Genomic DNA, 12033 nt, shown 5'->3' on the forward strand with positions numbered 1-12033 from the left:
GTTTAGGGGGTTTTACCTGGGTTCTTGTTTGTAATCTATTTATTTTGTTAATGAGGTGCACATGCCCTTGATTCTATTTATCTTGATGATGATGTCTTGTTTTTTTTTGTTCTGTTTTGCTTTGCTCTCTCCCCCGTTTGGACTGTGAGCCTGTCACTGGGCAGGGATTGTCTCTTTCTGTTGCCGAATTGTCCATTCTAAGCATTTTAGTACAGTGCTCTACATATAGTAAGCACTCAATAAATACTATTGAATGAATGGATGAATAATCAAGCCTTAACCAAATACTTAGATCGGCAGATACAATTCGAACAAATCCACAGGCTTATACCTTAGCCTTTAAAGCGAAGGGCGGAAGCTGAGACCACATCACATAAAGGCAGGCAGCACATCATCCCTAACCCGTTAGAAGCAAAGTATGAGCACTGGCATCATTACATTCCAACGCCTGTGGTGAGTCACGCTTTCTTTCTTTGACAGAAGGTGCGGGTGGGGGTAAGCTGTAGAATGTCAGTTTCCCGCTACGTAGGCCATTCCGATCCTTTACGCCCTTCTTCTAAAGCTTTTCAAAGGTGGCTGTGAAGTAAGCTGTACATAACTGCCAAAGAAAAGAGAGACTAAGAAATCTGAGTAGAGAAAAACTGGAACTGGTGGGTTTGAATAAACGGTCTTAAACCTTTTTATTTTTTTTTTTGGTGACGGTTTTCTGAGAAATCAGTTACGAAGACACACACAAACAACAGGGTAAAGTAGATTTCAAGAGAGAAGCCATAGAGGGAGGAGTAATTCAAAAATTACTTTGTCTACGTGAAGGGATATATAATCCCTCTTGGATGGTAAACATCTTCAAATCGTGCTCCAAGAGTTATTTGGGCTGATTTATACAAGGAGCTGCAAAATGCAAGAACGAGGCTGAGTATCGCTGTGGTCCAGGATTTGACTCTTAGGAGAGGAATCATTTCTTCAGTTCCAATAGAAGGAAAATCGATTAAACTCTTTGAGGGTAGGAATCATATGTCGAGTAATTCCACTGTATTTTCCCAAGCGGTTAATACAGTGCTCTACACCTAAGCGTTCGCTAAATATTTTTGATTAATCAATCAGTCATATTTACTGAGTGCTTACTGTGTGCAGAGCACTGTACTAGCATTTGGGAGAGAACAATATATCAGAGGTGACAGACAAGTTCCCTGCCTACAACAAACTTAGAGACTAGAGGAGTTGATTGGCTGCATGCATGCATTTTTTTTGCTACTTACTTGGGAAGCCCAAGTTATATCTTTATGAGAAAGTTAAGCTATCTTTGTCTGATTTACTCCATCATCAATCAACGATATTTACTCGGGCACTGTGCTAGGCGTCTGGAAATTTATAAGAGAACTAAAAGATGAAATACCTGTCCTTGAGGAGTTTACAATGTAATGTTAATTGGCTTCTCAATATCTTCGATGAACATTTTCCAACCAGTCCACAGAGTCCGAGAGTAGGTGGACTTCAAAGTCACTAGGTTGGGCAGGGAACCCTTAAGTAATCAATCAATCAATCAATCAATCATATTTGAGTGCTTACTGCACCCAAAGTACTGTATTTAACTTTGGGGAGAGTACAATATATCCAAGTAGACGTGATACCTGCCACGAGGAACTTAAAACTCTAGAAGGACAATCATGGCAGCTGAGAGGTGGATGGGCCAGGGATGAAATTAGACTATAGACCAAGAGAGCTAGAGATTTAGCCAGGCTGGTCAAGTAAGGAGCAACATGGTGTGTATGTCACACTGAAGAAAGGGCAATCTTTTGAGTTGGGGGATGTAAAGGTTAGGAAGTCTCTGGTTATCTTAGGAGAGGTTTTCTATTTTGTTGGGGTAATAATGGAGTGGAGTCATGCATCATTTAGGATTGGGAAGAATCAGTTGGAACAGGTAAGGAAAGACGACTTCCACTCTATAGTACATAAGGACAGATTTTTATTCTCTCTCATTTCTGTAATTTATTTTAGTGTCTGACTTTCCCAGGAGATCCCTGACTCTGTACTCTCCCTATGGACTTAGTACACTGTTTTGCCCACAGCAGGCACTCAATAAATATGCTTAAGAAGAATTAAGTAAGGCTAAAGGCTAAAGGAAGAGGGTAATTTTCCTTATGAGTTGTATGACTATAATATCAACAATAGTATTTAAGTATGTATCTTAAAATGGTGGATTTCGATGGTTAGAAAGAAAATACACAATTCTCATCAACTCTTGTAGTTAAATGGTTTAGTTCGATTTGTTTGATGTGTCTCTAGCTAATGACATCTCTATAAACATTTCTTCTACCTCTACCTGATATAGTAATTATGCTACACTAGTGGGAATGGCACCTTCAACCAGTAGTTTTCCTTCCTCTCTCCCTGTAGTCCTCTCATTCACTTTCTTCTCAAGTTGCTGATTCTCTCTCCTCTCCTTATGTCATTGAACTCTTCTTTGGGTTTCCTTCTGACTAATTGGGGTTTTACCTATTTGTCTTTCTGTCCCTCTGTCCTTGAATTTCTTTCTACTCTGTAAATCTTTTCCCTTCCTGCTGCCTCCCTTCATTTCCTCTTCTCATTTCCTTTTGCCTTTTAAATTCCTTTCTGTCATTCCCTGTTGGAGTAATGTTAGAAAAGCAGCATGGCACAGTGCATAGAGTACGGGCCTGGGAGTAAGAAGGCCAAGAGTTCTAGTCCCGGCTACGCCACCTGTCTGTTGTGTGACGTGGGGCAAGTCACTTCACTTCTCTGGAACTCAGTCACCTCATCTGGAAAATGGGGAGTGAGACTGTGAGTCCCATGTACGACAGGGACTGTGTCCAACCCAATTTACCGGTATCCACCCCAGTACTTAGAGTGCCTGGCACAAAGTAAGTGCTTAACAAATACCATTATCATTATTATTATTAGCAGTAATGATAATAATAAGAACTTACTAGGTGCCCAGTACTCTTGTAAGTGCTGGGGAAGATACATGTTAATCAGGTTGGATAGAGTCCACATGAGTCCCCAAGGGTATCTCAGTTTTTTCATACATTTCTGGGAGAAGTTTGGGATTAATGTGAAAACTGAGTTTTGGGTATAGAGTGAATGAATAAAACTGTCTTTACCCGGCAGAGAAGTTTACTTAATTTATCGATCAATGGTACACTGCAAGTGCTCAATAAATACGACTGAATGAATGAATATTGAGTGCTTACTATGCACAGAGCACTGTTCTAAACACTGGGGAGAGTATAATTCAGTAGAATTAGTATAAACGTTCCCAGTTCGTAATGAGCTTTTGGGAGAAGGGGAGACAGACATTAATATGAACAAATAATTCCTTCTATACAATTTAAATACCTGTACATAAGTACTGTGGGGTTGGGCGAGGGGCAAATATCAAATATCCACAGGTCTCGTCTCAGATTCAAGTGCAAAGACGTCACAGAAGGGAGAGCGAAGTGGGGAAAAGAGGGCTTAATCGGGGAAGGCCTCTTGGAGGAGATGTGATTTTAGTAATATTTTGAAGGTGGAGAGAGTGGTGGTAGGGAATATATGGATGGGGAGGGAGCTCCATTCTAGGGGGAGGATATGGGAAACCTCAAGGTAGACAAGATAAGGGGCAGGCTCTAGAGGAGCTGACTGTGTGGGCTGGGCTGTGATAGGAGATCAGTGAGGTGGATAGGCCGAGCTGATTGAGTGCTTTAAAGCCAACGGCAAGGAGTCTCCGTTTGATGCAGCGGTGTGTCGGCGGCTGTTGGAAGTTTTTCAAGAGAGGGGAGACACGGACTGAGAGTTTTTGTTGATAAAGGATCCAAGCAGCAGAATGAAGTATGGACTGGAAAGGGGAGAGACAGAAGGCCGGGAGGTCTGTAAGGAGGCAGATGCAGTAGGCCGGATCCAATAGCGCAAGTGCTTGGTTCAGCACGGTAGCAGTTTGGATGGAGAGGAAAGGGGGAATTTAGCAGTGTTGTGAAGGTACAACCGACAGGATTTGGTGACAGACCGAATGAGTGGGTGGAATGACAGAGATGAGTCGAGGACAATGCCAGGGTACAGACTTTGCCCGAAAGATGATACATATAGAGAGGGGCCATACCTCCAGGGACTGCAGATTGGCCCTAAATACCCGACCCAAGAGAACTGGAGTCAGGATCCCAACACTCAAAAGCACAACAATGCCTCACCGTCTTTAGGGAGACAGCTGGCGCGAGTGGAAAGCTCATGGGACTGAAAATCGGGGGCCCTGGGTTCTAGTCGCACCTTTGCCCCTGGCCTGTTGTGTGACCTTGGGTGTCATTTAAATCTCTGTGCTTCATTTCCTAATCTTTAAATGGGGCTAAAATCTCTACTCTTCCCACCTCTTAGAATGGGACCCTCTGTGAGACAGGGACTGTGTCTGAGCTAATTATCATTGACTTACATCAGGCTTAGCACAATGCATCATATAGTACGTACTCAATAAATGCCACAACACTAAGGGGATGCCGAGGAGGAAGATACACCGAGATTTTAGAATATAACGGAGAGAGAGAGCACTCTTCAGGGATACAGCATTAAATTCAGAGAATTTTAGAGGTAGAAAATATACTGCTATGAGATAGAGCAGAAAGGTTTCAAGTTAGGGTCAAAGTCAAATAACTTTAGAAATGGAAAATGCAGGTGAGATCTAGATCTACAAACAGTAAACTTCAGAGAGAGACAGAAACCGTTCCACAGATATAGCAGTTGAAAGATAGGCAGACTTCAAAGAAGAAGAAGAAAAAAGAAAGCAGCACAGAAAAACGAGTAAAATTTATAGAGTCTTTGGTGAAAAGGATTGGGAAGACAATTACTTTTGAGAAACAGCCGTTGGGGAATGAGGTTGAGCAAGTGCAGGGTCAACAAATATCTGGTCCATAGAAAGAAGGGGGAAAAAAAGGATAATAGGAAGAGGTTTTTTTTTCCACCTAAAGCCCAGAGATATGGAAGTGAGAGCTTGCTTTACTACAGAATGCTATAAGGCAAGTTTGGAATTCCGGCCAGAGAAGTCAGCTGATTGATCCTATGAGGCCAGAAGGGTGACCAATTGTTTATTACACTTCTCCGGGGATGAAGACTCTACAACTTCCTGTGACCAAATATTTTATGATCCTGCCAAATGAGAAGTGTCATTTATGTCCAATCAAAAGCTCTCCTGCGTACATTGCCCACTTTTCAGTCTTCTGGGGCCAGTTTAGACAAAACAAGTGACCAGTGCTGTCTCCCTTCCTATGCTTAAAGACAGCTATTAAGTCACCCTGCAGTCCTGTCTTCTATCTGCTAAAAACTTCAATTGCTCAAATCTTTCATCAAACCCCTATGTTTTCCAATATTTAATCATTTTTTCCACACTCCTTTGGATCCTCTTCAGTTTTTCCACATTTTTTTGAAGAGCAAGGGCCAAAACTGGACTCAATATTCTAAAAAGAGCCTGACTACTGCAGTTTTGCAGGCAGATTAATTTCAGGTTCTTTCACATCACACACTTGCTGAAGCAGTTCTAAGTGATGCTGTATTCTTTTTTAATAATAGCACTTCATCCCTGATATGATTGATTTCAACTCTTGAGAGTTTTTCCTGCTGAATGTAAAAATGTTCACGTTAGTCCAGAAGCTGTGTGCTTTTTTTTTAAAAAAAAACAAAAAACAGTAATTTCCAGGGATCAGTAAAAGTGAATGATTTTCTGAGTGATTTCCCAAGTGATTAAGGACTCTGCCTTACATTTTATTCTGACAGAAGATACGGGGCATAGAACCCGGTCAAATACTTCACCTGCAGGCCTTAAACTTATTTTGTCTTTCCCTTTTAGAAAACAATATATGAATATGGGAGTGTTCCAGTTTGGGAATCATGGAATATTCCTAAAGAAAGGAACCCAAGAGACCTAAGAAGAGAGCTGAGTTTTCAGATATCTGCACCTTAACAACTGATGTTTTGCAAAGTCTGAAATCTGGTAAGTTGTTTAAGAATCAAGAGAAAAGAGGAGCTGAATGTTGAAAAAAGAAAAAAAAGCCAACAATATGAACTGACCCATCCAGGTGAATTGAAATTAGCAGCCACTATCTCAAAGGTGCTGCTCTGTCCTCGACCACTGAACTTGATCTTGTTTTTTGAGTTTCACAAACTTCCGTTCCTGTGCATAACCTGAACAAGTATCTAATCCACAGTTCATTTTCTTTCTGAGGGAGAATAAAGCCTCTGAGGGATATTTTACTGGGAACATTTGTTTTAGTGCTCACTCTTCCTTGAGAAGTGTAAGGAGTGGAAAAACAACATCATCATTTTCATCAGTGGTATTTATTGAGCAGTTACTGTGTGCAGACCACTGTATTAAGTTTTTGGAAAGTTGGTAGACACGCTTTCTGCCCACAACGAGCTGAAAGCACACAGGACAAGGCCTACTGAAAAAACTGGGGGCAGTGAAAGTCAGAAGTAACGCAAAAGGTTGTCAACCTAACTGTTTTCCAAGAACATCCCCTTCAGATAACGTTTTTTTCAAAGCATTACCAAAAATTATACTAAATTTCAAAGGAGGGGGGGCTAAAACATGTACTGTGACTCAGAATAGTTACAACATGCACTGCTAAACTGTCTTTCACCTAATTCCATCTCTCACCTCTTGAAATTAAAGGTGCAAAGAGATAAGGTATGATAGTGGGGGAGTAGATGGAGGGAAGAGAAGGGGGAGGGAGAGAGAAAAGGGCGAGAGAGAGGAGAGAAGGGAGAAAGGGAGAGAGGGAGGGAGAGAGAGAGAGAGAGAAAGAGAGAGAAGGCAGGAGACAATCAAGTTTTGGGTTTCCCCTCTTCTGCCCTGGCTCTCTCGGTGGCAGGACTGGGTTCTAACATCTGATAACAGCAAGGGATAGCAAGGAGTGCTTAAGGAGCATTTATTCCAATCGGTGACTTTTAAAACTTGAATGGCAAGAGGGGTAGTAAGACAGTCTGGCTTTTAATCCTAAATTCTGCCTTTTGAAGCAACTGGGCAGAGAGTTCTTGGTGGCCAGTTGGATTTACAGTGAGAGAAGTGGGATGGCAGGGGTGAAAATGCTTTCGAGGCCCATGGGTGACATTAACGGCTGCAAAATTCCAGGTATTCTGAGAATCAAAGAAATGGCTGACTATGACGACAGCATTTTTGAAAATGAGGACAACAGCAGCAGCACCAATGACCACGGTGCCTTCATGAAGTTTAACACGACTTTTGTGCCCTGCATGTACTCACTGGTGTTTATCTTGGGGCTGGTGGGGAATTCTTTGGTCCTGTCCGTCTACGTTTTCTACGGGAAGCTGAAGACCCTGACCGACGTGTTTCTGGTGAACCTGCCAATGGCCGACTTGCTGTTTCTCTGCACTCTGCCATTCTGGGCCTACACCACGGTCCACGAGTGGATCTTTGGCGAGTTCATGTGCAAGCTGGTAAAGGGCTTGTACACCTTGAACCTCTACACCTCCATGCTGCTCCTCACATGCATCACCGTCGATCGGTTCATCTCGGTGGCCCAGGCTACCAAAGCCCACGCCTACCAATCCAGGAGACTGACTTGGGGCAAGATCACCTGTATTTGCATGTGGCTGATCTCTCTGGCAGTTACCACCCCTCAGTTCATTTACAGCACTGTCTCTAATCAAGATAAGCAGGTGTGTCTAGAATTTGGTAACTCGGACTCCAGGCAAGTTTTTCTGGTGGCTCTTGCCGCCCAGATGACAATTGGCTTCTTCCTGCCTCTGCTAGCTATGATCGTCTGTTACTCGGTCATCATTAAGACACTGATTCGTGCCAAAGGGTTCCAGAAGCACAAGTCCCTGAAGATTATTTTCCTGGTGGTGGCTGTGTTCGTTCTGACTCAGCTACCCTACAATCTGGTGAAGCTCATTGTCAGAGCTCACTGGGAGTATTACACTTATCCCAGCTTCCACTATGCTCTGGTGGTGACAGAGTCCATAGCCTACCTGCGCGCCTGCCTCAACCCCGTGTTATACGCCTTTGTTGGGCTGAAGTTCAGAAACAACTTCTGGAAACTCCTGAGGGACCTTAGGTGCCCCCACCAATTACAGATCACGAGCAACTGGAGGACGACTGACGAGGACGCCTCTAAAACATTCACCGCTTCCAATTTAGCTGAGGTCACCACCACATATCAGCTGTAAGAGCGGCCTGCTTGCCTGCTGGGTTTTTATTTGACTCATGCTCAGAGCAGCCTTTTGAAATTTACGGGAGGCTCCTGTTAGTGGTGACTAGAGGTTTTTTCCCGAAATCAGACCCTACTGCTTAGCCCTAAGCTTATGGCAGGTTTATAACCGGGGAATGTTTTCTCCCAGATGAGATGGGATGTCTGGAAAAAGTGAAAGAACGAGCCAAGGGTAGAGATCCCAGCATCCACACACAGGACACGGTAAATTTCCAGGTTGAGGAGAGACGTAGAAAAGACCAGATGATGAAAGAAGGAATAACAACAACAACAATGGCATTTGGTAAGCGCTTACCATGTGCCGAGCACTGTTCTAAGCGCTGGGGTAGATACAAGGTAATCAGGTTGTCCCAGGTGGGGCTCACCATCTTAACCCCCATTTTTACAGATGAGGTAACTGAGGCACAGAGAAGTGAAGTGACTTGCCCGAGATCACACAGCAGACAAGTGGAGGAGGTGGGATAAGAACCCACGAGCTCTGACTCCCAAGCCCGCGCTCTAAAATCCCTAAAGCTCCAAAATAAAGAACATTAAAGCGGCTAGGAAATGATCCCTAGTCCACATGCCCAGGACCTAGAAGAAATGGAGGCTGCATTGCACAAAAATAAAAGAAATTATATTCCTTGCCTCTTCTTTCTTTTCCCTTCTCTGTGTGATTTTTATAAGAAACTGAATGTGTAAGGAACTGTGAATGCATTTGCTAAAAGTCATTTTTGCACTCGCCTTACTTATAATACGGGAGGTGGTAGAAGCTAGAAGGGAGAGCAGACTGGCACTGTTGAAAGTGGTGGGGCCACTGTATAGTTTGCCTTCCAAATTATATTTCTGCAAGGATTTTTGGAACTTATTTGCCAAGTGGAGTGAGAAAAGTCCTCGGTCTAAGTCGCTTCTTTGTACATGGCTGTTTCACAGGTTTTCATTATACGAGATTAAAGAATGCTTGCTATGTATCGAATATTCTATGACCAAATAACAGTGAAATAAAAACATCTCTATTCTTGTAAACTTCCTACTTTCGGTTTGATATGGCCCGTTGCCTGAGCTCTGCAGCTTAAAAAATACAACTAATTTTCGGAACTGATCCAGATTTTTGCAAATCATCAAAAACAAATTTAACAAGATCCTCTTTCACCTATCATGGCTCCAAAATTCCAACACATTACTTAACTGAAACAAAATAAGGAACATAATGGGGTTTGGCTTACTGGACTCTAAAAATCGGTGCACAAAATCATTCAGGAAAAGAGCATCATAACCTCCGGGGATGCCAACTGAAAAATTGTAGATTTTTTTGCCTGGGGCCTTTCACCTGCAGCAGCTTGAACAAACAGCAAACACAACAAAGAAACAAACAAACAGCAACATCCACATAAAACAGTCTAATCTACTGTTAATTGGGAACCACTCCTGGAGCTGGAAGGATAAGGAGATGGTTCTCATTTTAGCTCCTGAAAATGCCAGGTTTCATGGCCTTCAGTACTAAAAAAGGGGAAGATTTCAATGGCTGTTTAGTAAAGTGCTAGGATCTGTACAGGCCAGCTCCTCTTCTTCACAGTTTCCATATGTCAATATTAGGAACTCTTTGGGTAATATGGCCACGAGTTGACAGTGGAACGGTTTCTCACTCCTCTCCAAAATACCATCCGGCATCAAAAATGAGGATAAAAGGGAATTAGTCTCGGGTTTGGACCCCAAACCTAGAAGTCTGGGCATCTTTAGAGTCACAGCAGGTACATTCTTCATGGAAAATGGCACAACCCCCCTAGAATTACAAGTGGGTCCTCTTCTATGAAGAACTGCACCCCCTACCCACTCCAACTCCTAGGCTACTGGTGATTCTTCTTCAGAAACTTCATATTCCAACCAGAAATCTTAATTGGAGAGGGAAGAAAGTAAAGAGGCTGTGGTCATCAAGCATGTCTAAAACTGAACTTATCTTCCCTCCTAAAGTCCAACCCTCCTCCTAACTTTCCCATCTCTGATGACACCCCATACAACCTGACCCAGCAGCCCACCTCCTTGGTGTCATTCTAGACTCCTCAGTATCTTTCAGCTCTCACATTCAAACAACTTTAAAATCCTGATGATTCCTCCCCCCCCACCAAAAACATTTCCCAGGTTTTCCCACTCCTATCTACCCAAACTGCCACTAGCCCACTTCAATCTTTCAAGATAACATAATTAAACTACTATTTTGCCCTCCTCTTTGGTCACCTCGCCTCCGAACTTTCCCCACTTAAATCAATGCCACGTACTGCTGCCCAAATCATCTTCCTAAAATGCCATTTGCCACATTAACTTCCAGTGGCTATCCACTTGCATGTTTCAGTATAATTAATATTACTGTCATCGATAATAACGATGGCAGTGTTGACTATGTGCCAGGAACTTTGCTAAGTGCTAGGGAAACACAATACAATCAAATCAGACACAGTACCTATCCACACAGGGCTGAAAAGTCTAAAGGGAGGGAGTACAAATTCTCTTCCAGGTAAGAATTTGTTCCCACTGGCTTCAGTGTTCTCCAGCAGCATTCGCCATTTTCACATTGGCTCTCTATCCCCACTCACCTAAACTCACCTTCTGATTGTACCTTGCTTTGACTCTTCCGCCAGTGAGCAACCCCTCTGCCATGGCCCCACCCTGGAATTCCCTCACTCTTCCCCCGGCCAAATGGCAGCTTTTTCAATCTTCAAAGTCCTCCTACAGTCCCACTTCTTTCCTGATTGATTCCCAAAACCCAAGGTGCATCTACCCAACCACCACTCTTAGCACTGATCTGTTCATGCCCATCCTCTGTACTTATTTATACGTATATTCAATTGTGCACTCAATTAGTCACATGGCAGATTTGTGCTACTATCTATTATATCCTTATTTTTCTTCCTGCTTCTGCTATTTGTAAGCTATGTATGCCTGTCTCTCCTCCCTACTGATTATAAATCCCTTGAGGGGAGAGACCATGGCTTTTAGTCCTGGTGTACTCTTTCATTGGTTAGTAGAGTGTTCTGTAATAATAATAATGATGATGGCATTTAAGCGCTTACTATGTGCAAAGCATTGTTCCAAGCGCTGGGGAGGATACAAGGTGATCAGGTTGTCCCACGTGGGGCTCACAGTCTTAATGCCCATTTTACAGATGAGGTCACTGAGGCACAGAGAAGTGAAGTGACTTGCCCAAAGTCACACAGCTGACAAGGGACGGACTGGAATCTGAACCCGTGACCTCTGACTCCCCAGCCCATGCTCTTTCCACTGAGCCACGCTGCTTCTCCACATAAGGCTCTCAATAAAGACCACTAATTGATTGATTGATCTAATTAACACGTTTCCATCTTTCTAAGGGAGACCCTATAACAGCGTTTGGCTTGTCACCAATTTAGCAATAATCTACTTTGAGACACATGAAAGTGAGGGTGCAGGGATACATGTAAACCTCCTCTTCATAGGTCTGTTCTATGGATGATCTTCCCCCGATTACCACCGTTTTCTCCCTTTCCTAAAAAAGAGGCCCCACTGATTTGATCAAGTCGCCACAGTTCTGCAATAATCCTCTCAGACCATAACCCCACTGCTCTTATCAGGCAAATAGGAAAGAGCAGCTCATCCAACCAGGTTTATTACTCATTTTTCTCAAGCACTCACTACCATTCCTAGAACCGTCTGTTTCTTTGGGTTCTTATCACTGCCCAAAGGGGAGACACAAGGGAGAGAGAATTATTGGGATCAATAGATGCTGGCACGGGTGCCTGCCTGCTGAGAGAACTAAAATGGCTTAGAATAGCAAAGAACTGGATGATGTCAGAAGGGGATTGAGTAACCCAGAGGA

General features: G+C 43.2%; 2 protein-coding genes across 5 annotated transcripts in view; one reads left to right on the plus strand and one right to left on the minus strand.

Moving 5' to 3' along the window:
• Positions 1-12033, minus strand: part of FYCO1 (FYVE and coiled-coil domain autophagy adaptor 1) — a 97843-nt gene that overhangs the window by 24241 nt on the left and 61569 nt on the right. The gene's annotated exons all lie outside the window — the stretch shown is intronic.
• CXCR6 (C-X-C motif chemokine receptor 6) lies at positions 374-8535 on the plus strand. The gene is made up of 3 exons (XM_029071075.2): positions 374-453; positions 5825-5968; positions 7106-8535. The coding sequence occupies exon 3, from the start codon at positions 7126-7128 to the stop codon at positions 8161-8163; it is 1038 nt and encodes a 345-aa protein (XP_028926908.1). The 5' UTR covers positions 374-453; positions 5825-5968; positions 7106-7125; the 3' UTR covers positions 8164-8535.

The sequence above is a fragment of the Ornithorhynchus anatinus genome, chromosome 8 (genome assembly GCF_004115215.2).
Source record: "Ornithorhynchus anatinus isolate Pmale09 chromosome 8, mOrnAna1.pri.v4, whole genome shotgun sequence".
NCBI lineage: Eukaryota > Metazoa > Chordata > Mammalia > Monotremata > Ornithorhynchidae > Ornithorhynchus > Ornithorhynchus anatinus.

Bases quoted from the DNA above. Each gene is read 5' to 3' on its own strand.
- CXCR6 (XM_029071075.2), top strand. From the start codon at position 7,126: ATGGCTGACTATGACGACAGCATTTTTGAAAATGAGGACAACAGCAGC.